Genomic DNA, 27,245 nt, shown 5'->3' on the forward strand with positions numbered 1-27,245 from the left:
AGTGTGTTGATAACTTAGTTTTGTGCATGCTTATTTTTTTATTTTTAAAAATTTTTTAACATTTATTTATTATTGAGAGACAGAGACAGAACATGAGCATGGGAAGGGCAGAGAGAGAGGAAGACAGTCTGAAGCAGGCTCCGGCTCTGAGCCATCAGCACAGAGCCCGACGTGGGGCTCGAACCCACAAACTGCGAGATCATGACCTGAGCCGAAGTCGGATGCTTAACCGACTGAGCCACCCAGGCACCCCTGTGTATGCTTATTTTTAAACAGTTAATAGTTTCATGAATTACCTATACCTTTATTCCTAGTAGTATAAGCACTTGACAATTGTTTACTCATTTTCCTCACATTATATTTCTGTTTTATGTAGAGGTGAGAGTAGAGTGGCTGGACAGCTGAGACCTAGTGTAACTTTCACATGTAACTCTGCTACTTTCTGAATTTCCTAATTGGTTTAGAATAATGTTTTTCAATGGACACTGTAGGGAGACATGGGGACATTATTTGTCTTTTGATTAGGACATCATGTTATCATGTTGGACTATCCTCAGCAGACCCCCAAAGTCATTGTGACAGCCAAATTCCATCTCCACCATTTCTAAATGCTCCCTTCTTAGAGGCCAGTCTCCCTCAGCACCCCCTCCCTGATTAATACTGGTTTATATTAAAAATAAAAAATAAGGATTCTTTAAGTTTGTTGAGATTTGTTTTATAACCCAGACTATGGCCCAGCTTTGTAAATTTTCTTTGTGCACATGAAAAGAATGCTTATTCAGTTTCTTGTTGGGAGTATTTTATAAATGTCATTCAGGTCAAGTTGGTTCATAGTGCTGTTTGAGTCTTCTGTATCCTTAATGATACTCTGTCTGCTTGCTCTATAAATTATTGAGAGAAGGATGTTGAAATGTCCAAGTATAGTTGTAGGTTTGTTTCTTTGCAGTATTTTTAAATTTTTTTCTTTCTTTTCTCTTGAATTTTATTTTACTTTTTAAAATTTACATCCAAGTTAGTTAGCATATAGTGCAACGATGATTTCAGGAGTAGATTCCTTAATGCTCCTTACCCATTTAGCCCATCCCCCCTCCCGCAACCCCTCCAGTAACCTTCTGTTTGTTCTCCATATTTAAGAGTCGCTTATATTTTGTCCCCCTCCCTGTGTTTATATTACTTTTGCTTCCCTTCCCTTGTGTTCATCTGTTCTGTGTCTTAAAGTCCTCATCTGAGTGAAGTCATATGATATTTGTCTTCCTTTGACTAATTTCACTTAGCATAGTACCTTCTAGTTCCATTCACATAGTTGCAAATGGCCAGATTTCATTCTTTTTGATTGCTGGGTAATACTCCATTATGTATATAGACCACAGCTTCTTTATCCATTCATCCATTGATGGACATTTGGGCTCTTTCCATACTTTGGTTATTGTTGATAGTGCTGCTATAAACATTGGGGTGCATGTGCCCACTCAAAACAGTATAACTGTATCCGTTGGATAAATACCTAGCAGTGCAATTGCTGGGTTGTAGGGTAGTTCTATTTGTAATTTTTTGAGGAACCTCCATCCTGTTTTCCAGAGTGGCTGCATCAGTTTGCATTCCCACCAGCAGTGCAAGAGAGATCCTCTTTCTCCGTATCCTTGCCAACATCTGTTGTGCCTGAGTTGTTAATGTTAGCCATTCTGACAGGTGTGAGGTGGTATCTCATTGTGGTTTTGATTTGTATTTCCCTGATAATGAGTGATGTTGAGCATTTTTTCATGTGTCAGTTGGCCATCTGGATGTCTTCTTTAAAGAAGTATCTATTCATGTCTTTTGCCCATTTCTTCACTGGATTATTTGTTTTTTGGGTGTTGAGTTTGATAAGTTCTTTATAGATTTTGGATACTAACTCTTTATCTGATATGTCGTTTGCAAGTGTCTTCTCCCACTCTGTCGGTTGCCTTTTAGTTTTGCTGATTGTTTCCTTCACTGTGCAGAAGGCTTTTTATTTTGATGGGATCCCAGTAGTTCATTTTTGCTTTTGTTTTCCTTGCCTCTGGAGATGTTAAGAAGTTGCTGTGGCCAAGATCAAAGAGATTTTTGCCTGCTTTCTCCTCATGGATTCTGATAGTTTTCTGTCTTACATTTAGGTCTTTCATCGATTTTGAGTTTATTTTTGTGTATGGTGTAAGAAAGTGGTCCAAATTCATTTCTCTGCATATCGCTGTCTATTTTTCCCAGCACCACTTGCTGAAGAGACTGTCTTCATTCCATTGGATAGTCTTCCCTGCTTTGTCAAGATTAGTTGGCCATAGGTTTGTGGGTCCATTTCTGGGTTCTCTATTCTGTTCCATTGATGTGAGTGTCTGTTTTTGTGCCAGTACCATACTGTCTTGATGATTACAGCTTTGTAATACATCTTGAAGTCAGGATTGTGATGCCTTCTGCTTTGGTTTTCTTTTTCAAGATTGCTTTGGCTTATCGGTGTCTTTTCTGGTTCCATATAAATTTTAGGTTTTTTTGTTCTAGCTCTGTGAAGAATCCTGGTTAATTTGATAGATATTGCGTTTTTGTTTTTGTTTTTAATTAAAAAAATTTTTTTAGAGAGTGAGCATTAACAGGGGAAGAGAGGCAGGGAGAGAAAGAGAGAGAGAGACAGAGAGAATCCTAAGCAGGCTCCATGGTCAGCACACAGCCTGATGCTTGGCTTGATCCCATAACCCTGGGATCATGACCTGAGCTGAAATCAAGGACCCTCAGCTGACTGAGCCACCCAGGTGCCCCTTTTTGCAATTTATTAATTTTTGCAGCATGTATTTTAAAGTGCTGTTATTAGGAATATAAACATTTAGGATTGATTATATTTTCTTGATGCATTGACCTCTTTATCATTATAAAATGATCCCCTTTATCTTTGAAATAACTCTTGGGTTTTTTTGTTTGTTTTTTTCTTTTTCTTTTGGTTTTATAGTCTACTTTGTCTGATATTAACATAGCAACTCTTATTTTCTTTTGATTAATGAAAGAATTTGTAGCATGTTACATCCTTTTCTGTCCTTTTACTTTTAACTGATTGTGTCCTTATATTTAACATATACTTGTAAACAGGTGATAAGTCTTTGATTTTTACTTCTGTATTTCGCATCATATAAAATTCATTATTGTAATAACGTACACTGCAGTGGATTTTTAGCATTTTCACTGTGTTGTGCAGTCATCATCGCTGTCTAATTCCAGAATATTTTTGTTACTCCCAAAACAAACCTTATATTTATTACCAGTTAATCCCAATTCTCCACTTTCTGTCCCCTGCCAAGCACTAATCTAGTTTCTGTCTCTGTGAATTTGCCTGTTCTAGACGTTTTATATAAATGGAATCATATAATATGTGTCCTTTGTGTGTTTGGCTTCTTTCCCTTAGCATAATATTTTCAAGGTTTATCCATACTGAGTATGTGACAGTACTTCATTTTTTTATGACTGAGTAATACTTCATTGTTTGGGTATACCAGTTTTGTTTATCCATCAACTGGTGAACATTTAGGTTGTTTCTCCTTTTTTGCTATTATGAATAATAGCACTGTAAACAATTGTGTACAAGTTTTTGTGTGAACGTCTGCTTTCACTTCTTTTTTTTCTTATTGAGGTAACTTCACACAACATAAAATTAACCATTTTAAAGTGCCCAATATAGTGACATTTAATACATTTACAATGTGGTGTAACCATTACCTCTGTGTAGTTCCAGAACACTTGTATCACCCTGGAAGGAAACCCTGTACCCATTAAGTAGTCACTTTCTATTTACTCTTATTTCCAGCCCTTGGCAAACACTAATCTGCTTTCTGTCGCTATGGCTTTACCTACTCAGGATATTTCCTAGAAGTGGAGTCATACAGAATGGGATCGTTTGTGTCTGACATCTTTCACTTATCATGTTTTTGAGGCCCATCCACATTGTAACATGTATCAGTACTTTATTCCTTTTTATGGATGAATAATATTCCATTGTATGGATATATATACCACATTTTGTTTACCCATTAATTAGTTGATGGACATTTGGATTATTTCCACATTTTTGGATATTGTTTATAGTATAACTATCAACAGTCATGTACAAATATTTGTTTAAATACCTGTTTACAGTTCTTTTGAGTATGTATCTAGGAATGGACTTGCTGGGTCATATGTAATTCTATGTAATTCTTTTTGAGGAACTGTCAAATTGTTCTTCAAAGTAGCTGTACTGTTTTACATTACTGACAGCAATGTATGAGAGGGTTCCAGTTGCTTCACAACCTTGCTAACTCTTGTAATTATCCATTAAAAAAAATTAACAATTACTGGGTGTGAAGTGGTTTCTTATGGTTTTGATTTGCATTTTCTAATGAGTAATGATGTTGAGCATCTTTTCATGTGCTTATTTGACATTTGTATATCTTCTTTGGAGAAATATCTATTCAAATTCTTTGCCCATTTTTAAACTGGGTTTGTCTTTTTATTGTTGAGGGTTTTGTTTGTTTATTTTTGAGAGAGAGCACAAGTGGAGAGGGGCAAAGAGAGAGGGGGACAGAGGATCCAAAGCACACTCTGCACTGAGAGCAGCGAGCCTGATGTGGGACTCAAACTCATGAACCATGAAATCATGACCTGAGACGAAGTTGGACACTCACAACTGAGCCACCCAGGGGCCCCTTTATTTAGTTTTAAGAGTCTTTTCTGAATATTAGTCTCTGGTTATATATATAATGTGCAAGTATTTTCTCCCATTATGTGGATTGTCTTTTTACTTTCTTGATGATGTTCTTTGATGCATAAGTTTTTAATTTTGAAGAAGTCCAGTTTAGTTTTCTTTGATTGCTTGTGCTTTTGGTGTCATATCTAAACTCTTGTCCAGTCCAAAATTACACAGATTTTCACCTATTTGTTTCTAAGAGTTTTATATCTTTTAGCCTTTACATTTAGTCTTTGATCCTAAAAAGTTAACCTTTATACATGGTGAGGTAGGAGTTCAAATCCATTCTTTTCCATGTAAATTTCCAGTTGTCCCAGCACCATTTGTTGACTCTTTTTTCTCCATTTTCATCCTTGATGAGAATCAGTTGAACATAAATGTATGAGTTTATTTTTGAATTCTCAATTCTCTTTCATCAGTCTACATGTAGACCTGTTGGTCTTTGTGCCAGTATCACGATGTCTTCATTACTATAGCTTTGTGAAAAGTTTTGAAATAAGTAACTGTGAGTCCTCTGTTCTTTTTTAAGATGATTTTGAGAATTCTGAGTTTCTTCAATTTTCATACATATTTTAGGATCAGCTTGTAAATTTCTGCAAAGGAGCCAGTTGGGTTTTTGATAGGGATTTCATGGAGTCTGTAGAGTAGTTTGGGGAGTAGTTTGCCATTTTGACAGCATTGTGTCTTCCAATCCACAGACAAGTGTTGTCTTTCCATTTATTTAGATCCTTTTTTTTTTTCCAACAGTGTTTTGTAATTTTCATTGTGCAAGTCTTGTACTTCTTTGGTTAGATTTATTCTTTAAGTATTTTATTCTTTTTAATGCTATTGGAATTCTTAATTTCATTTTCAGATTGTTCATTGCTAGTGTATAGGAGTGCAACTGATATTTGATCTTATATACTATAGCTTTGCTAAACTCATTTATTGGTTCTATCTACTAGTTTTTTTGTAGATTATTTAGGGTTTTTATTTTTTCTTTTTTTTCTTTTAGAGAGTAGGTGAGTGGACAAGAGGGGCAGAGGGGGAAAGAGAGAATCTTAAGTAGGCTCCACGCACAGCAGGGAGCCTGATAGGGGGCTCCATCCCATGATCATGGGGTCATGACCTGAACCGAAATCAAGAGTTGGACACTCAACTAACTTAGCCACCCAGGTGCCCCTATTTAGGGTTTTTCTTTTTTCTTTTCTTTTTAAAAAGTGAAAGGAAAAATAAATTTTAATAATTTAACCCAATATAGCCAAAATATTAATTCAGTTTGTGATCAATAAAAATAATTTTATTATTATTTTTTTAATAGAATTTATGGTCCAGTTGGCTAACATACAGTGTGTACCATATGCTTTTGGTTTTGGGGGTAGATTCCTGTGATCCATTGCTTACATACAACATGCAGTGCTCATCCCAGCAAGTGCCCTTAAAATGCCCATCACCCATTTTCCCCTCTCCCTAACCCCTAAGATTTTTCTATATATGACCATGTCATATATAAATAAACTATCTGTGCATAGTTTTAGTTTTTTCTTTACAATTTGGACACCTTTTATTTTTTTTATATATATATATATATTTTTTTTTTTTTTAACGTTTATTTACTATTGCAAGACAGAGAGAGTCAGAGTGTGAGCAGGGGAGGGGCAGAAGGAGAGGGAGACACAGAATCTGAAGCAGGCTCCAGGCTCTGAGCTGTCAGCACAGAGCCTGATGCGGGGCTCGAACCCCCAAACCACAAGATCATGACCCGAGCTGAAGTCAGATGCCTAACTGACTGTGCCACCCAGGCGCCCTGGACACCTTTTATTTCTTAATCTTGCTTTGTTTTCCTGGCCAGAACTTCCAGTACAATGATGAGAAGAAGTGACAAAAGCGGATATCTTTGTCTTGTTCCTGATTGTAGGAGGAAAGCTGCTAGGCTTTCACCACTAACTGTGACGTTAACTGTGGGCTTTCCATAAATGCTCCTAATCAGTTGAGAATGTTTCCTTCCAGCAACTAGTTTGTGGAGTGTTTTTATCATGAAAGGGTGTTGGAATTTGTCAGATGCTTTTTTCTGTGTCTGTTGAGATCATCATGTTGGTTTCTTCCCCCTTCATTCTGTTAATGTGGTATCTTCCCTCAATTGATTTTTGTATGGTGAATGAACCTTGTATTTTGGGATAAATCTCACTTGGTCATGTTGTGTAACCCTTTTAATAGGCTGCTGAATTCAGCTTGCCATTATTTTGTTGAGGAATTTTATATCATAAGAGACACTAGTCTTTAGTTTTTTCTTTTTCTCTGGTTTTATTGAGGAAGAATTGACATACATCACTGTGTAAGTTTAAGGTCTATAGCATGATGGTTTGATTGCATATACTGTGAAGTGATTACTACAGTCAGTTCAGCTGATAGTCCATCTTCTAATATAGATGCAGTAAAAAGGAAAGAGAAGAAAAAAAGAAAAGTATTTTTTCCTTGTGATGAGAACTCTTAGGGTTTACTCTCTTACCAACTTCTCTATATATGATACATCAAGTTTAGCTATAGTCTTCATGTTGTACATTACATCCCTAATATAGTTCACCCTTGAACAACAAGGGATGCTAATCCCTATGCAGTTGAAAATCCACATAAAACTTTTGACGTTCCAAAAACTTAACTTCTAATAACCTGTTGACTGGAAGCCTTAATGATAACGTAAATAATCAATACATTATTTTGTATGTTATAGGTCTTATATACTGTATTCTCCCTATGAAGTAAATTACAGAAAAGAAAGTATTACTAAAAAAAAATCATAAGGAAAATAAATTCACACTGTATCTTCTCAAGAGAAATCCATGCATAAGTGGATCCACACAGTTTAAATTTGTGTTTTTCAGCTGTACTTATTTATTTTATAACTAGAAGTTTATACATTTTGACCATCTTCCTTCAATTCCCCTTTCTCCTACCTTCCGCCTCTGGTAGCCACAAGTCTTATGCCTTTTTTTTGTTTGTTTTTTAAGATTCCACATATAAGTGAAATCATACAGTACTTTTATTTCACTTAGCATAATGCTTTCAGAGTCTATGTTGTTGCAAATGGCAGAATTTCCTTTTTTTTTAATACCTGAATAATATTTCATTGTGTATGTGTATACACACACATACACATACACACACACAACTGCTTTATTCATCTTCTATTGGATCTGTACTTAGGTTGTTTCTATGTCTTGGCTATTGTAAATGCTACTATGAACATAGAGGTACAGATATCTTTTCAAATAGGTAATTTCATTTTGGGGGGATAAATTCCCAAGTAGAAATGATGGATCATATGGTAATTCTATTTTTAATTTTTTTTTGAGGATCTTTCATACTGTTTTCCATAGGGGCTGTAACAATTTAAAATCCCACCAACAGTGCATAAGGGTTCCCTTTTCTCCACATCCATGCCAGCATTTATTTCCTTTTTTTTTTTTAAGTTTATTTTGAGAGAGAGAGAGAGAGAAAGCGCACGTGTGAGAGAGAGAGGGGCAGAGAGAGAGAGAGAGAGACAATACCAAGCAGGCTCTGTGGGGCTCAATCCCATGACTGTGAGATAATGACCTGAGCCGAAATCAAGAGTAGGATGCTCAACCATCTGAGCCACCCAAGTGCCTCTATCTCTTTTTGATGATGGCCATTCTAACAGATTTGAGGTGATGCCTCGTTGCTATTTTAATTTGCATTTCTTTAATGACTAGTGATGTTGAGCATCTTTTCATGCACCTGTTGGTCTTTCATATATCATCTTTGAATTTTTTTTAATTTTTTTTTTACATTTATTTATTTTTGAGAGACAGAAACAGAGTGTGAGCAGGGGAGGGGCAGAGAGAGAAGGAAACACAGAATCCGAAGCAGGCTCCAGGCTCTGAGCAAGCTGTCAGCACAGAGCCCGACACAGGGCCCGAACCCACAAACTGTGAGATCATAACCTGAGCTGAAGTCGGACGCTCAACCCACTGAGCCACCCAGGCACCTCAATATATCATCTTTGAAGAAATGTCTATTCAGGTCCTCTGCCCACTTTTTAATTGCACTGATTTTTCTTCTGCTGTTAAATTGTATGTAATTGTATGAATTATAATTCAGATATTAACCCCTTATTACATAGATCATTTGCAAATATTTTCTCCCGTTAGGTACACTTTTCATTTTGTTGATGGTTTCTTTTCCTGTGCTGAAGCTTTTTAGTTTGATGTAGTCCCACTTGTTTATTTTTTATTTCATTGCCTGTGCTTTAGGTGTCATATCCAAAAAATGGTTACCAAGACCCATGTTAAGAGGCTTTATTCCTGTTTTCTTTAGGAGTTGCATAGTTTCAGGTTTTACATTTAAGCCTTTAACTTATTTTGAGTTAATTTTTGTGAGTGGTGCAACGTTTATTCCTTATACATGTGAATATCCAGTAACCCTAGTGCCATTTTTGTAGTCTGTCCTTCTCAATTGAATATTCGGGGCTCCCTTGTCAGATATTAGTTGACTGTATAGTCTTGGGTTTATTTCTGGGTTCTCAGTTCTGACTCATTTGTTTGTTTTTATGCAGTGCCATGCTCTTTTAATGACTATAGCTTTATACTTTTTCTCCTTTCACAGGATTTCTTTGGCTATTCAGGGTCTTTGTGGTTCCCTATAAATTTTAGGTATGTTGTTTTCTACATCTGTAAAAAAATGCCATTGGTATCTTTATGAGGATTGTGTTGAATCTATACACAGATTTTGGTGGTATTGACGTTTTAACAATATTAATACTTCCAGGGCACAAATAGTGATTACCTTTCAATTTATTTGTATCTTCTTTGTTTTCTTTCATCACTGTCTTGCAGTTTTCAGAGTAGAAATCTTTGGCCTTCTTATATACATTTATCCTATTTGGTTGTTTTTGAGGCTCTTGTAAATGGGATCTATTTCTTTGTCAGAAAATTTGTTGCTAGCATATAGAAATGCTACTGATATTTACATGTTAAATTTATATCTTGCAACTTTACTGAATTTGTTGATTAAACAGATTTTTGTTTGAATTTGGTTGCATCTTTACAACTTTCTATATATAGAATCATGTCATGTACAAATAGAGACATTCTACTTCTTCCTTTCCAATTTTGATACCTTTTATTTCTTTTTCTTGCCTGATTGCTCTGGGTAGGACTTCAAGTACTGTGTTGAATAGGAGTGGTAAAAGTGGGTACCCTTGTCTTATTCTTGATCTTAGAGGACATCTTAAGCCTTTCATCATTGAGTATGATGTTAGCTGTGGTTTATCACGTATGGTCTTTATTATGTTGAGATATGTTCCTTCTATGTCTAATTCAACTTGTTAGGAGTTTGTTTTTTTTTTTTTTATTATGAAGGGATATTGAATTTTGTCAGATTCTTTTTCTGCATGTATTAAAATATGATTCTTTTCTTTCTGTTAATGTGATACATCACTTTGATTGATTTGTGTATGTTGAATTGTTTTTGCATCCCAGGGATAAATCCCACTTGATCGTCGTGAATGATTTTTTTTAATGATCTACTGAATTTGGTTTGCTAGTATTTTACTGACAGTTTTTGCAACTATATTAGGTTTCTTTTGTTGTGATGTTTTGTGATGGTTTTGATATCAAAGTAACACTGGTGTCATAGAATACTTAGAGGCATGTTCACTTTTTCTGGGTTTTTTTGTTTTTTTTTTGTTTTTTGGAAGAATTGATAGAAGCTTGGTGTTAATTCTTTTTAAACATTTGGTAGAATTCACTAGTGAAGCCATCTGGTCCTGGCCTTCGCTTTGTTGGAAATTCTTTTGATTACTAACTCTTTATTACTACTTATTATTCATTTATTCGGATTTTTTGCTTATTCTTACATCAGTTGGATTGTTGTTTCTAGGAATTTTTCAGGTTTTCTAGGTCAATTAATCTGTTGCCATATGATTGTTGCTACTATTCCTTTATAATCTTTTTTATTCCTAGATTTATTACTGAGGTTAGTAGTAATGTATGCCCTCTTTGACTCCTGATTTTAGTAATTTAACTTTTGTTCTCTTATTATGTCTAGCTAAAAGTTTATAAATTTTGTTGATCTTTTCAGAAAATTAACTTGGTTTTGCTGCTCTTCTCCATTTTTCCTATTCTTTATTTTATTTATCTCCACTCTAATCTTTATTATTCCCTTCCTTCTGTTTACTTTAGGTTAATTTGCTCTTCTTTTTCTAGGTTTTTTTTTTTTTTTTTAAATTTTAGAGAGTGTGTGAGCAGGGGAGGGGAGCAGGGGAAGAGAGAGAGAGAATCTTAAGCAGGCACCATGCTAAGTGCGGAGCTGGACATGGGGCTCACAGCCATGATCCTGTGATCATGACCTGAGCCAAAATCAAGAGTTGGGAATTCAACTGACTGAGCCACCCAGGTGCCCCTTCTTTATCCAGTTTCTTAAAGTATAAGGTTAGATTATTGACTTGATTTTTTTAAATATATATTTTTTATTTTTTTTCTTAAGTTTTTTTATTTTGAGAGAGAGCATGTGAGATTGAGCAGGGGAGGGGTATAAGACAGGGAGAGAAAGAATCCCAGGCAGGCTCCCAAACCCACAAACTACAGGATCATGACCTGAGCCAAAATCAAGAGTGGGATGCTTAACCAACTGAGACACCCAGCCACATCTTGATATCTTTCTTTAAGGTAACCATTTACAGCTATAAGTTTCCCTCTGAATACAATTTTGCTAAATCCCACAAATTTTGTTATGTTGTGTTGTTTTTGTTCTTAGGGAATTTAAAATTTTTTCTTGTGATTTCTTATTTGAATGTGTTATTTGGGAATGTGTTTTTTTAATTTCCACATAATTGTGAATCATCCAAATTTCCTTCTTTTATTAATTTCCATTTTCATTTTACTGTGGTCAGAGAACATACTTTGGTTTCTGTCTTTTAAAATTTGAGGCTTTTTTATGGCCTAGTATCTTGTCTATCCTGGAAAATATTCCATGTGAATTGAGAAGAATACGGTGTTGGGTAGAGTGTTCTGTACATGTATGCTAGCTAGGTCTAATTAGCATATAGTATTGTTTGAGTCTTCTATTTGATGATTTTTTCCTAGAACTAATTTGATGATTTTTGACTAGTTCTATCCAGTCTTGGAAGTGGAGTATTGAAGTCCCCAACTATTATGGTTGAATTGTCTCTTTCTACATATATTTGTTTATAATTGTTATATGTTCTTGATACTGTTTTTCTTTGTCTCTCATGTAACAGTTTGATTCTAAAGTCTGTTTTGTCTGATATTAGATCATTATCTAATTCTAATTAGTATATCACTTCAGCTTTCTTGTGAGTACAGTTTATGTGCTAAACTTCCCTGTTTTTTGTTTTTTTTACTGTTCATTTATTTTGGAAAGAGGGAGAGAGAACACAAGCTGGGGAGGGGTAGAAAGAGAGGGAAACACAGAATCTGAAGCAGGCTCTGAGCTGCAGCATAGAGCCCAATGCAGGGCTCAAACCCACAGACTATCATGACCTGAGCCAAAGTCAGGTGCTTAAGTGACGGAGCCACCCAGGTGCCCTAAAATTTCCCTGTGTTTTACTTTAAATGTATATACATTTGAATACATATATATTATATACATATATATATATATGTATATATGTATATTGAATACATATATACATCTGAATCTAAATTGTATTGTAGACAGTATATAGTTGAATCATGTGTTTTAATACATTCTGCTGCTAATCTTTGTCTTTTAATTGGAGAGTTTAACCCATTCACATTTAAAGTGTAATTGACAATAAGAAGTTCTTTTGCAATTTTGGTATTTGTTTTCGATCTTTTGTTTCTTAAGTCCTCCATTAGTGTCCTTTATTTAGTATTCCATAGATTTATTTTATTTTGCCATTTTCATTCTTTTATTTCTTATACTGTATATTTTGAGTTATACTCTTAATGGTTATCCTGAGTAATACCATTACCATCATCATTTGTAATTACCAAGTTCATATTGGATGTCAACTTAATTTCAGTAGTATACCAACTTTGCTCTTATATATCTCTGCTCCCATCCCCTTATTCTGACACAGTCAGCTAGCATTTTGATCTTGGACTTCCCAGTCTCCAGAAATGATGAGTAATAACATTTCTGTTATTTTAGCTGACCACTCTAGTGTTTTGTTCTATCAGGACAAACAGACTAAAGCAGGTGTCCATGGTTTCTGATTTGGCTGTTAATCTTATTGAGGACTCTTTGTACATGACAAGTCATTTCTCTCCTATTTTCCAGATCATCTGTTTTTTTATCTTTGACAGTTTGATTCTGCTGTTTCTGGTTGTGGATCTCTTAAATTTATCTTATTTGGGGTTCTTTGTTTTCATCAAAGTAGAGAAGTCTTTGGCATTTATGTTTTTAAGTATTCATTCTACTCCCTTTCTCTCCTCTTCTCTCCTACTGGGACTCCTCTTACGTGTATTTTGGTAGATATGTGGGTGTCTCACAGGCCTCTGAGTCTGTGTTCATTTTTCTTCTTTCTTTTTACTTTCTGTTTCTCATAGAGTGTAATCTTAATTGACCTGATACCTTCAAATTAGCTAATTCTTTCTTCTGTCTACATCCACTTTTGAGCCCTTAATTCAATGTTGTGAATTTTTTATTCCATTTATTGTACTTCCCACCTTCAAAGTATATGTTTGGTTCCATTTTATAATCTCTGCTTCTTTATTGATAATTCTCTATTTAATGAGACATTGTTCTTAGTATACTTTAGTTCTTCACACATAATTTCCTTGTTGAACATACATAAAGTCTAGGAAGCCCAACATCTGGGCTTCTTCAGGCATAGCTAGCTTCCTTTGATTTTTTTCCTCCTGTATGTGGGTTATATATTCTTATGTTTTGCATGCCCTGTAATTTTTTTGTTGAAAACTGGACATGTTAACTATTATAATACGGTAAATCTGGAAATCAGGTTCTCTCCTTTCCCAGAATTTGTTGTTGCTGCTTTTAGTATGTGTTGTTTTTTTCTTTTTTCTAAGATTTTGTTTTAAGTAATCTCTACACACAGCATGGGGCTCAAACAACCCTAAGATCAAGGGTTGCATGCTCTACCGATTGAACCAGCCAGGTGGTTGTGTTGTTTTTCTTGTAACTTCTTGACCAGATTCTGTAAAGTCTGTGTTCTTTGTTATATGTAGCCACAGAAGTCTCTGTTCTCTTAGTTTAGTGGTCACCAAATGATTGGGCAGACATTTTATAAAATGTTTGGAGCCAAAATGCTTTCCATTCTTGGTCATGGGGCTCTCTGTATGTGTTGGGACATACCATTAGCCCTTAGCTGGGCAGTTTTAAACTGTGCCTTGGCTTTCACTTTCAATATGTGAAGAGCCTTAAGCTCAGGGCCTTCTCAGATCTTTCCTAAGCTTTTTGTTTTTGTTTTTGGCTATGGTGTTATTGCATAATTAGCAAAATGTTTTGCTATTTAATTCAATAACAAAATAATTCACATTCCATGATGCTTTCAAAGCATGACATTTGAAGTCCATTTTATCTTCCTTTGACCTATGCATTGGTAATAAAGTGTCATGGTATGGAGTATGCGTGGCACTCCAAATGCTTTCAGGTTATAACACTATCACTGTGATTTACAGTGTATGGAGCAGCAGTAAGAATCAGTTAAAATATTACATATGATCTCTTATCACAATTCAACCCTGCCATTGTTGAGCAAAGCCAGTCAATTCATAAGTGGTGAGTGTGACTGTGTTGTAGTAAAGCTTTATTTGTGAGCACTGATATTTGAATTCAATATAATTTTCGTATGTCATGAAATATTCTTTTGGGTCTTCTTTCTTTCTTTCTTTCTTTCTTTCTTTCTTTCTTTCTTTCTATGTTTATTTAACAGAGAGACAAATGTTTATTTGACAGACAGAGCATGAGCGGGGAAGGGGCAGAGAGAGAGGGAGACACAGAATCTGAAGCAGGCTCCAGGCTCTGAGCTGTCAGCACAGAGCCTGACGCGGGCTTGAACTCACAGACTGCGAGATCATGACCTGAGCCAAAGTCAGATGCTTAACCGACTGAGCCACCCAGGTGCCCCATCTTTTGGCTTTTCTTTATTGAACCTTTCCAGCACCCTTAGGGACATCTCTTTACCTAGCCTTTCCTCCCTAGCTTTTCATTAGTTTATTTGCTGGAGACAGCAGCAATCTAAGATACGAGTTTATAAATGTTTTCAGCAAATGCCCCCCCCTGCTCTGGCACCCCAGAGACAGTTTTATAACTAGGGCCTTTTCAAGTTAGGTGAAATATGTACAAGGCCAGTCTTCCAAGGAGCCACCAAACAAGTCAGAACAAAGATTACAATTCTCCATGAGTGAGATCTGTTCTGTACCCTCAGGTATTGGGAATGGCGGGGGATGGGGGGGTGGGTACTGTTTAATAGCTCTTGCTGAGATTGGGAGTGTGGGATGATAAAACAGCACAGAATTCACTATTCTCATTAGGAATAATCTGATACTTTGGATAAGCATTCCCAGGTCACCTCAAGCCTTAGGTTAATTTCAGAGTTCCAAAAATAAGTTGATTTTGATAGTTGTTGCTCATTTTTTTTTTTCAGTGCTTTTATGGAGAAGCAGAATTCAGAGTTCTTTACTTTGCCTTTTTCACTTATGTCACTCTTAGTTTTTGTTAATTTTAATCCAATTTGGCAGTCTGCTTTTCATTTGGGGTTTGGACCATTTACATTTAATGTGATTAATGATATTTTGGGGTTTAAATTTCCTATCTTTCTATTTGTTCCATCTGTTCATCTTCTTTTTCTGCCTTTTTTATTGATAATTTTTTGGATTCCATTTTATTTATTTCATTGACTTAATGGCTATAACTCTGTGTCATGTTGTTTAGTGGTTGCTTTAAGGTTTATAGCATACATCTTTAACTTACAGTCCACATCAAGTGATATAGCACTTCATATGTTAATAACTGCTCTTTGTGCTATTATCGTAGTATATCTTTAACATATGTCAAAAATCTCAAAATACTGCCAGTCTAATCAGGGAAGAATGTTTAGGATTCATCCATAAGCTTATGTTTGTTTTGCATATAGAAGATAGTGAGATACATAAGAGAAGGTGTTTTTATCCAGAGTCCTGTTATGTGGGAGATCAGAACAGCAAATTTGAAACCCTGTGTAACCACCTAGTCCCCTGGATTTAGGCAGCTGGGTAACTCTCCGTGGAGATTAAGTGAGCATAGCCTATAGAGGTGTGTGTGTGTGTGTGTGTGTGTGTGTGTGTGTGTGTGTGTGTGTGTCTGTGTGTGTGTGTGCGCACACGTGCACAAATTATATTGTGTTTTAAGTTATACTTTTTAAGTTTCAATAAACTTACCAAGATTTTGGCAGAGAATAGATTTAAACAGAAGTTTGTTTTAATTAAAATCTTTGTGGTTATAATTCTTAAAACCCCACAGAAATAAGCTCAAATAAAAATGGAGGGGCGGTTTATTAGAAACTACTGTTTCTAATAAAACCTAAAGGCAGGGTGTTTTTGGTTCAGGAAAACCTGGCTTGATTGCTCTGAGGTTTATATTATCTCTTTGCTGTTACCTGCACATCTTTTTCTCTGTAGACTCTTTTTCTCATTCTACATCTTGTGACTTTCTACAGCACTTGAATTTATGAAGCTTGGATATTTTGTATTTAGTCCTTAGGGACAAAACTCAGATTGTCTCAGTTTGGGTCTGTTGTCCCATCTGTGGCTATGGGGACAACATCACAATTGACAGATGTGGCTCTTATTACTAGAACCGTGCAGATGTGGGAGAAGAAGCAGCTTGTAGAAAAGAGGATGAGAAAATAAAATGATAGTTATTCAATTGCAAATTTTTAAAAATTTATACTCTGGTTATAAACATGAATCATTGTCTCCTCATTGTGTTGATAACTTCCTTAGAGATTCTGTATTCTTTACCTTGTATTATAGTTCTCTATAGACACGTCCTGTCCTTGAGTTCCTTAAGGGCCATGTCTACTTTCCTTTGTATATGACAGTATATTTTATTCAGTTTTTATGCTAAGTTTTTGTTGAATGAGAATGACTATTGAGGAATAAATATTCAGTTTTACCTTGTATTGAGTGGAGTATTAGTCGGGTATTATTATTCTTATATGGTTTTTTTCCTTCTATTTTTAGTGGTATGCAATCTGTATTAGTGATGTTGGAGATTATGAAGGCATCAAGGCTAAAATTGCAAATGCTTACATTATCAAGGAGCATTTTGAGGTACTGATGAATTTTAAAAGTCATTACTTTTTTTAATAGATTTCTGTTTCACTTATTTATTGCTGTATAGCAAACCATCTAAAATTTAGAGACCTAAAGGAGTGACAGCTTATTTCTCAAAATTTTGTGGGTTTACTCTGTAGTGGTGCTTTGATCTGTTTGGTGTAACTGAGATCATTTAGATAGCTGTGTTCACCTCTTGTCTTCAGCTGGGACGGGAATGCGCACGATATCCTGTTAGTGACTGTTTGTCTCCACTTTTCTTTATATTATTTAGTAGTCTAGCCCAAGTTTCTTTATAGCATGGTAGCTGGCTTCCAAGAATGAGCATTCCAGGTAAAATTCCAGTGTGGAAACTTTTATCAGGCTTCTGTTTTGTATCACACTTAGTAAAGTCCTGTGGACCTAAACAAGTCATGTGGCCAAGACAAGAGTTTGTGAGAGGGTGCTATATAGGTCCTGAATACCCAGAGGTGTGGTCTAGTCTAACAATCTAACACAATTGACAAACCCAATAGTAATAGTACTGTTAACAGTATTATCTCTGTGTGGGTATTTTGTGTTTTAATATTTCCAGTTACTTATTTTATAGTAAGCTCTTTGTTAGGTGTCAGATATTTTCTAGGAGTTTGTATTTTTTATGATGCGCATAAACACTACTTCATTGTCCTAAGCAAAACTAAACAAAAAACTCCCAAAAAACTGACACTAAAAACCCAGCATATTTCTCTTGTGATATTTTAGACCATTGTAAAAATGCAAAGGAAGAGAATATGATGGAAACATACATGGGGAGAATGTTAGATAAGCTCTTTACTAGCCTTTCTGAATTTTATAGTTATAGTCTCAATTCATAATTTATATAATGGGTAGTAGAAAAGCTAGGAGTCAGGAGTCCTAGCTTTTTATTCAGACATCGATAGTATATATATATACACACACACACACGTGTATGTGTGTGTATGCATATATATATACATATATATTTCCATTTAATAATATGCAACATTTTTCACATTTTAAGAACTTTAAAATCAGATTATATTATATAATCAATGGTATCCTATAATTGGCAGTGCTTTTTTTCTTTTTAGTGGTACATATAATAATGATATATTGTAACTTTCACAGTATCTTAGATTCGGTGAAATGCCATAGTTTGCTCAGTGGCATTAAAAAAAAATTGCCTAAATTATTCTGTGCTATATGATGTAGAAATATGTGACAAATAACTTCAATATGAAAAATGAAAAATTGCAGAAAATTGTATTAATGGAAACAGAAAAGGCTATATTTTTTAAAAATGATGCATTGCAAGTTTCATGTGTGTGTAAGTATATTTAAAAAATAATAATGTTGGGGCGCCTGGGTGGCTCAGTCGGTTAAGCGGCCGACTTCGGCTCAGGTCACGATCTCGCAGTCCGTGAGTTCGAGCCCCACGTCAGGCTCTGTGCTGACAGCTCAGAGCCTGGAGCCTGTTTCGGATTCTGTGTCTCCCTCTCTCTCTGCCCCTCCCCTGTTCATGCTCTGTCTCTCTCTGTCTCAAAAATAAATAAACGTTAAAAAAAAATAAAAAATAATGTTTAGTATTTACATACTAAAAAGATCATTTATACTATTATTTCTAATTCCATTATTATATCCAAAGCCATAAGGAATTACTGTCTTTGGATTGTTGTTGTTTTAAAGATTTTATTTTAAGCAATCTCTACACCCAACATGAGGCTTGAACTCACAGCCCCCAAGATCAAGAGTTGCATGCTCCACTGACTGAGCCAATCAGGCACTCCTATCTTTGGATGGTTTTTTAAAAACACTTCAACTAATGGCAGGAAGAATTATAAAAGAAAGGGTAATTTACTTGAGAGTAGTCCCTCTCAACCCCTCCTGTAAGAAAATTAAATTCCCCTAGGCATCCATTGTATGTTACGAGTTAACTTTTCTCCCTTGCATCTAGAATGGTACTAGCTCTATACCATTCTTGGTAGATTGGAGAAAGTTAGTTATTCATATAATTTTTTGTAGGGCTTAATTTTCCAGTGGAACTCCAGTTAGGAAAGGATGGTTAGTGTATAAGTTGTGTATACTTTTCTTTTTTAATTTATTTATTTTGAGAGAGAGTGAGAGAGGGCATGAGCAGGGGAGGGACAGAGTGACACACAGAATCTGAAGCAGGCTCCAGGCTCTAAGCTGTCAGCACAGAGCCTAACTCAGGGCTTGAACCCATGAACTGTGAGATCATGACCTGAGCCAAAGTCGGACACTTAACTGACTGAGCCATCCAGGTGCCCCTAAGTTGTGTATACTTTAAAACATATTTTGCTATAAATCATATTACTATATTTAGTGGAAAAGTAAAATAAGGTCAGTGCTGATTCTTACCCATATTATTGAAGCAAGATTTCTAAGTCCTACTCAGCCTTATTCTAGGTATTACTTCTGCTTCCATTAATCAATGTCAGTAGTAAATTGATACTTTTGACAAGTAAAATTAATAATGATGTTGGTGATAGAAGATATTACTGTGTTAAGTACCTTCTATTACTTGCTCATTTAATTTTTCACCACAACCCTATAAAGTAGGTATATTATTCTCTCAATTCTATAAAACAGCAAACTCAGGCCTGGCAAGAAGAGAGAACTTGCCAAGGTCAAAAAGGTAGAAGTCACTGAGCTGTGATTTAAATTCTGTCAGTCTTGGCTTCAGAGCTCACATTGATAACCAGTTACAAACATTTTAAAATGCGTATCTCATAATTACTAACTGAAAGTGAAAATGTGGGTTTACTGAAAAGCATAAAATAGAAGGTCTCAATTTTTTAACAAGGGTCTTTTATTTTTAATAGGATTAACATTAATCTGAGATATTCTTAGTGGTGTTCAACAAAGTAATTGAAAAAAGGAATAGTTGGGTTAATCTGTAGTTTATGCTTTACATTAATTCACATAGGACTTTCACATAGTAAATAGAAATTAGGGAGATTTTATCAATGTATTTTACATTGCATATAATTATTTTACTAATAAATTCTGTGACTAAATAGCATTTTTCCTTTGTTAAGGATAAATGGGGAGGTTGAATAAATTCTAAATACAAGAAGAGACTTTGTAAAATTATTATGTAACTTTTTTCTTATTTTAGGAAATAATGCTATTTAATGCAATATTCATATAGAACTTGCCAAAAATAACTTCCTTTTCTTATCTAGAAGAAACATTGAGAGCTATAGTTTTCAAAATGAGATTGTTTATAGATTTCATGTTTTTTCTCATATTGATAAATCCTGTCAGGATTTATTGCCAAACTTTATAAAACAGAACCTTTAATACAAGTCATTAACAGTGTATTGAAATGAATTTATTAACCAAATTAAAGAATCAAGAGGGAGAAAGCTGATATTCATTATCCTAGAAGGATTGAAATGCAGGGTTGCCAAAAAACTTTTTTACATCATGGCTTTATGCTTGCTGAAACACAAGCATTATTTATTTGTGTTTAGAGCACAGATATGATTGACCTTCTCCTTTCTTGTTAGAAAGCAATTGAACTGAACCCAAAAGATGCTACCTCCATTCACCTTATGGGTATTTGGTAAGAAAATTTCTTAAGTAAATATTTCAGTGGTATTTAGTATGATCTTATTTTGTAGTATATGAAACCAAGATGTAAAATATTTAAAAGTATTTGACATTCATGAGTATTTAGTTCATTATATTAACTAGCAGTTGTGATGTATTGTTAGAAAATACTAAATTTGATTGTAATTGTGTTAACCATTGTTATTCAGATCACTTAGAAGTAAATATTAAGATGAAAAAGGCGTTAAAACTTCTTGCTAGACTTTGAAATTCCTTTTGTTGGGAAAGATTATTTTTATCCAATGAAATTGGATTCATCTAATTATGTAGCAATACAGTTTGATGCTCTAAGAGAGTCTTTGCATCTTCAAAGTGTATAAAATACAGTCTGATTCATCTTAACAACAATATAATTTTGACTTTTAGTATCTTTCCATTTATCCAATGTATAACATTATTTTGCTGGTATGAGCATACACCAATCTGTTTACATGCTTGCTGATTTAAGAGTCTTTCTTGAGACAGGTTTGCCATGTTTTCTTTGGGTGTAGTCTGCAGATCTGAATATTTTATTGTCTTCTTTTTGGTGTAAAAAACCTTGTATCAGACTCTTAAAAAAGAGTTAAATATCCTTCAGGGCCATATTAAACTAACAAAACGCTTTCTGAGGACTAATAATAATGGAGAGACAGTCACTAAGTCAGATGCTAGGGAGTAAACATGAATGAGATACAAGTCTACCTCAAGGAATTCAGACCATAGTCAGAGATCTAGCACTTTTTTCCCTACTTCTATCAGAAAGTTGTCAAGATCTTTGGATGTTAATCATTTGCTTCACTCTTTCAAATAGGTAGGCTTAAGTTGTGTTTTGTCATTGTTATTTATGCATATCATGTTGGTTTTGTCATTTTATTTTAATTAAAAATTTTTTTAATGTTTATTTTTGAGGGAGACAGATCGTGAGCAGGAGAGGGGCAGAGAGAAAGGGAGACAGAGAATCTGAAGCTGACTCCAGGCTCTAAGCCATCAGCACAGAGTCCAATGTGGGGCTCGAACCCACAGACCGCAAGATCATGACCTAAGCCACTGAGCCACCCAGTCACCCCATGGTTTTGTCAGTTTTTTAAAAACTTCTCTGAGTTAGTCTTTCTAATGCAAAAAATAGGGGTAATGACCCAAACTCATTTAGTCCTTGTAAGGAGTGGATGAGAGATAATCACCTAGCACCTGAAACAAAGTGAGCACTTAGTGATGAATGATATATGCTGTTATCATTACTAGTACTATTGCTTACTATTTATATTAATCACAAAATATACTTTAATTGATGGATCAATATAAACCAGTCTCTGGGTAATTTAGTAGGCATATTAACCTACTGGATATTATTATGTAAAGTACAAATTATTTAAACCTACAACAGGAGAAGATACATTTTATATGTTAAGATGCTTAGTTTTCTTAAGAGAAAAAAAAGGTGAATTTCAGATATATAGATGTTATTTTATTTCTCTGTAGGTGTTATACATTTGCTGAAATGCCTTGGTATCAAAGAAGAATTGCTAAAATGCTGTTTGCAACTCCTCCTAGTTCCACCTATGAGGAGGTAGTGTGCTGTCCTTTATTAAGTTAGTACTGGTTTCCTAACTGCAGTGCCATTCTACAGTGTCCAGATCTGGAGCTCTGATCAGTGAGGCATTTGAGCACGTTTCTAACCATCCAATTCAACTATCTTATCACAAAGGCTTAAAACTTATAATCTATGACTGGTGAGTGGTTTTTTTTCTTTAGGTGAGTGGCTGATGACTCTGGTATGTTGTTAGCTATAATAGCTCATGGCTAAAATTTATCATTTTCTATCTGAAACCTATATACCATATAAAAGTCATAAAATAGAACAAGAAATTCAACAGCTGCTGTTCAGCATGTTTTAGGTACGTGTTCTACACACTACCATTTACCTGGAGAAGAAAGTGTGTATTTGTATAGATAAAGAGTAATTGTAACTTTTTTTAAAAAGTGGGGTTGAAAGGATCATACTCTTATATTTTCAAGGCCTTTTGCTTCCTTGTTAAAAATAAAATTTGAAAGGGATTTCTGGGCAAATATTTTGAGTTAACATCACTAAAATTTTCAGAGTAAGGAGATAAGGCCATTGAAAAAGCTTCCATAATACCTATACCATAACAAGGAGCTATGTTTTTCTTCTGGGAAATAATATTGTAGAATTTGATGTAAAAATATTTAGTTGAAAAATTAGAACACAGTGGGGAAATACTGCTATTAAAAAGAATATATTCTAAGAAAATACTGTCAGCTCTACTATAACAAGTTAGTTATGTTTCTAAGAAATCAGTTAATACATTATAAAACCGGTCGAAGTGGAACAAAAAGAACTAAGAGTTTCAGATTCACAATAGCATTTTATGTTGGAATTTCAGTAATAAAGGAGTTTTAAAAATTTATTGGTACAACCTATATACCACTGAGTAAATTTAGCTTTTGATTTTATCAAGTTTTTACTGGTAGTGACTATTATGATTTAAGAAGAAAAAGATCAGAATAGCTCTGTTGCACATGATGATCTTTCCTCTCTGCACTTGATGCTTGGTTGGTACAAGTTCTGAACAGCAATCAAGCTATTACTTGAAGTGGTCCATATACCGTAATCTGTGCTCCGATGATTTAATAATATGTTCAGTTTTGCTATATTAACTGTCAATGAATTGGACTTTAAGATATTTTAATTTACTTCCTGACTTTTGAACAAAAGTTTTTTTAATATTGATTCTGTTATAACCCTTTTAATTATGTTTGGGTTGTGTTTTTAACAGGCCTTAGGCTACTTTCACAGGGCAGAGCAAGGTAACATTTTTAATTTCACATACTAATACAGTTAAAATTGTATGAATGCTTTATATAGAATAGAAATTTTTATTTAAAATCCTCATTTTTTAAATGTTTATTTTTGAGAGAGAGAAAGAGAGTACGAGCCAGGGAGGGGCAGAGAGAGGGAGACACAGAATCTGAAGCAGGCTCCAGGCTCTGAGCTGTCAGCACAGAGCCCGCTGTAGGGCACAAACTCATGAACCATGAGATTGTGACCTGAGCTGAAGTTGGACACTTAACTGAATGAGCCACCCCTATAATAGAAATTTTAAAAATAAAATGTTACTTATTCTGATCTACTTCTTTTTGCAGTAGACATTATCAAATATTTTTTAGTCTTTATTCAGTAAAGATCACCTGAGTAAGAAGTAGGTTGCTGCTGAATTTAGAGCTACAGTTCTGGAATGGTCCTTTATTTGATGTAATTCAACCTTCCTTTTGAGAGGAGGCTTTGACATGTTAACTCTCTTACTCAAGATTATACAGCTGATTAGGAACATTTATTATGTATTTAAATGTTTAAAATTTTTTTATTGAGACATAACTGACATACTACATTATGTTAGTTTCAGGTGTACAGCATAAGGATTCAATACTTGTATATGTTGTAAATGATTACAGTAAGTCTAGTTAATGACTATCACATTTTTAAAAAATTTTTTCTAAGATTTACTCTTTTAGCAACTTTCAAATAGAACTTAAATAAGACGTCTTGTTTTTAAACCAGGCCAGTTTTTGTTTTGTTGCAGATATTGTCTTCTTTTGTGAAGAGTTTCATGTCACTCTTGCTTTGAAGAAATGGCCAGCCCTACAAAACTGACACCAGCCCATCCTAAGTTCTTCCTTTTTAATATTAATAGCACAAACTAGAAAAGTAAAGGACATAAGCATATGTTACCAAATACACCCAAGAAACCACTGTAATTTTATTTCTATAAAATTAATCAGAAGAATATTAAAGACTGTATTAGAGAGCCTACTCATATGGACTTGTTCAGATGCTTTTCTGATAGCAAAGCATTTAAAAAAAAAACATTTCTTATAAAGAATTGAGTCTGCATGTTAAACTATGTCAGTAATATATTCTGATATGCTCTGTTACTGTCTTTCACTGATAACCTGTTATGGTGGTAGTTCTATAGATCATGAATATGAATTTGGGAATAAAATTTCCTCAGAGGGATTTAGAAGCATAATTGCCAAATAAAACCTAGAGCCTTAAAGGAATAAGCGTTTGGGGTGTTGAGAAAAAAGCATGGTCATGTCTTACAGAGCTAAAACAATCCTCAATAATTATAGTCATCTCCAGGTTTTACTCTACAGGTCAGTTCTCCTGAGCAACCTTTCTTTAAGGACCATATCTGGTTTAGAAGCTCCTCCTAGGCTCCCATTACCTGTTACTTCTCCCATCATATAGTAGACAATGAATCATACTTAACCAGCATTTTTCTGAGATAGGAATAGTTGAACAAAAGAGAATTTGAGTTAGCCTAATCTTTTACTGACCACATAAATTTATTATTGGAATTTAGACTGAAAAAATTAAGCCTCTACAAGTATGTCATCTGAAATAAATTTTTCTTTCTTCTGTACAGTGGATCCAAACTTCTACAGCAAAAACTTGCTTCTTTTAGGAAAGACCTATTTGAAGTTACACAACAAAAAGCTTGCTGCCTTCTGGCTAATGAAAGCCAAGGACTATCCAGCACACACAGAGGAGGATAAACAGGTAACATCTCTAATAAATTAAGGCAGATAGGTTTCTATTGAGGCACTATTAAACGTGAAGTAAGAACTTCTTTAAAAACTATCTAAATGCACATTGTTGAAAACAAGAGTATTCATTTCACATGTGAGTTCATTAACATTTCCATTAATTTCTGTATGCAAATGTTTAGTTACTATTAACAGATGTTATGAGTTACTTGCTGCCTTATTCCTGTTTGACATACATGACAGATCAAATAAGATTTCTAAAACAAAAGGCAACGGATGTGTATTAACGTGGGAGAGTCTTACCCAGTCACTGTTAAATTTTATTTTTACAATGTGCTATCCTGGTTTTTGGGAACTCTTAGAAACAAACCAGAGCCCACTTTATGAACTTAGATTTCACAAGTTGATATCTATGCTGTGCTGTTTATTTATAACGTGTATTTTTCCATTTTAGATACAGACAGAAGCTGCTCAGTTGCTTACAGGTTTCAGTGACCAGAAATGAGAATTTGTCGGAGAAGAAAGTACATGAAGTATCTAAGAAACACTGCCTTTTCATCACATTACAAAGATAATACATAAATAATATATAAACCATAAATGTGTTCTATGGCTGTTTTCTCAGTTTCTTTCATGTAACCATTTAACAAATTTAAATATACAAAATCCTGAGTTTCTTCACAGGTAACAAGGCAAAAGAAATAATTGCCATAAGAGTGGTAAGGACATCTCCCTGGCTCAGAGGCAGAGATATTGTGCACTTAGGACACCAACAATACAAAGTGGTATATAAAACTTCTAAGGGAGGATGGATCACATCAGAATGGGACAGCAATAAAAGAAAGTTTTGTTTAAGAGGTGGCATTGGGGGAATGCATTGTCAAGTTGGACTGATGCAAAGTTGAGATCTTGCAGAGAAGGTGCAGTGAAAATTAGGAGGTTAGGATGTTGAGGGTTCTTGGTATAAAGTAGTTAAATGATGGATCTTGGAACCAACCTGCATAAGGAAAAAACTCAAGTCAGGAGAGGACGGAAAATGGGAGTGGTTTCTTTTAATGTGACATAGACCCTCAAGTGGAGGACTGATTTTTGTCACTAGACAAAACCCAAATTCTATTTTCTAATGTGAAAGGAACGCAGAACTCAAGGGTGAAATAGAAATGAAGATGTTTTAAATAGGACAGTACTACTTGAGGCTGGGATGCCCCCACTGCAGAACTGTTTTATAAAAAGGATAATCTTGAATGTAACTTAGATAAACCAAAGTATGTGTAGAGGTGGGTTTTCCCCCAAAGGATCTGGGAATTGTATTGTTAAAGTAAACTCTATTAGTAGGGGCTGTTTCTGTGTTATCCTCGATAAAACCAGGATGTGTGTGTATGTTCGAACTTGAAAACTTCATCTCCAGTTGCTAATCTTTTGCTATATTTTACTTATATGTGTATATATTCACATATTTATATATACATATTTCTAAAGTTTTGGAATTGTAGATAACATATTTCATCCCTAGATATTTCAGCATGCGTTTTCTTAGAATAAGGACATCCTTTAAACAAAAACCCATTATCACAACAAAAAGTTAACAGTAATTCTTTTAACATCTAATATCCAGCTATTTTCAGATTTTCTCAAATGTCCCAGAATGTCTTACACTTTTAAAAATCCAGAACAGTTCTCCCATCTTTTTTTTTTTTCCTCACATCATTCATTGACTTTTTGAAGAGGACGGTCCAGTTATCTTCAATTGTCCCTTATTCAAGATTTATCTTACCACACTTTGAGAACAACTTTTCCATCTTTTTTCCAGTGATTTTAATTATATGTTAGATCTTCTTTGCCTAATTTTTTAAACTTCAGATTTTTTTTTTATTTCTTTCATTTTCTTGTCTGTTTGAGTTTGTTCCTCCCATGTTCCTTATTTCTTCCAGGTCTCGTTTTCTTCCTCTGATACATTCCTTCTGAGATGTTTGTCTTTTTCTTGGTTTGTTTTTTTTTTTTTTCTGATTCCAGTCAGCAGGCATTTCACGTTTTCATGTAGTTTGTCCAGTTCTTTTTGAATTTCTAATTTGAATTTTTTTGTT

General features: G+C 34.6%; 1 protein-coding gene across 10 annotated transcripts in view; it reads left to right on the forward strand.

Annotated features, from left to right (window-relative positions):
- RMDN1 (regulator of microtubule dynamics 1) overlaps nt 1–26,811 on the forward strand; it is a 56,269-nt gene extending 29,458 nt beyond the window's left edge. For 6 of the 10 annotated variants that reach the window (XM_049633193.1, XM_049633192.1, XM_049633194.1 and 3 more), the window contains 6 exons: nt 16,888–16,977; nt 20,514–20,569; nt 22,075–22,162; nt 23,391–23,421; nt 25,041–25,174; nt 25,616–26,810. In XM_049633193.1, the coding sequence (XP_049489150.1) occupies nt 16,888–16,977; nt 20,514–20,569; nt 22,075–22,162; nt 23,391–23,421; nt 25,041–25,174; nt 25,616–25,666 (450 nt within the window). In that variant the 3' untranslated portion in view covers nt 25,667–26,810. Of the gene's footprint in view, nt 1–16,887; nt 16,978–20,513; nt 20,570–22,074; nt 22,163–23,390; nt 23,422–25,040; nt 25,175–25,615 lie in introns of those variants that run through there. The other 4 variants (XM_049633188.1, XM_049633197.1, XM_049633189.1 and 1 more) reach the window with 4 other exon arrangements.
- The last annotated feature ends 434 nt before the right edge of the window (nt 26,812–27,245 follow it).

This window comes from Panthera uncia, chromosome F2, assembly GCF_023721935.1.
Source record: "Panthera uncia isolate 11264 chromosome F2, Puncia_PCG_1.0, whole genome shotgun sequence".
Taxonomy (NCBI): Eukaryota; Metazoa; Chordata; class Mammalia; order Carnivora; family Felidae; genus Panthera; species Panthera uncia.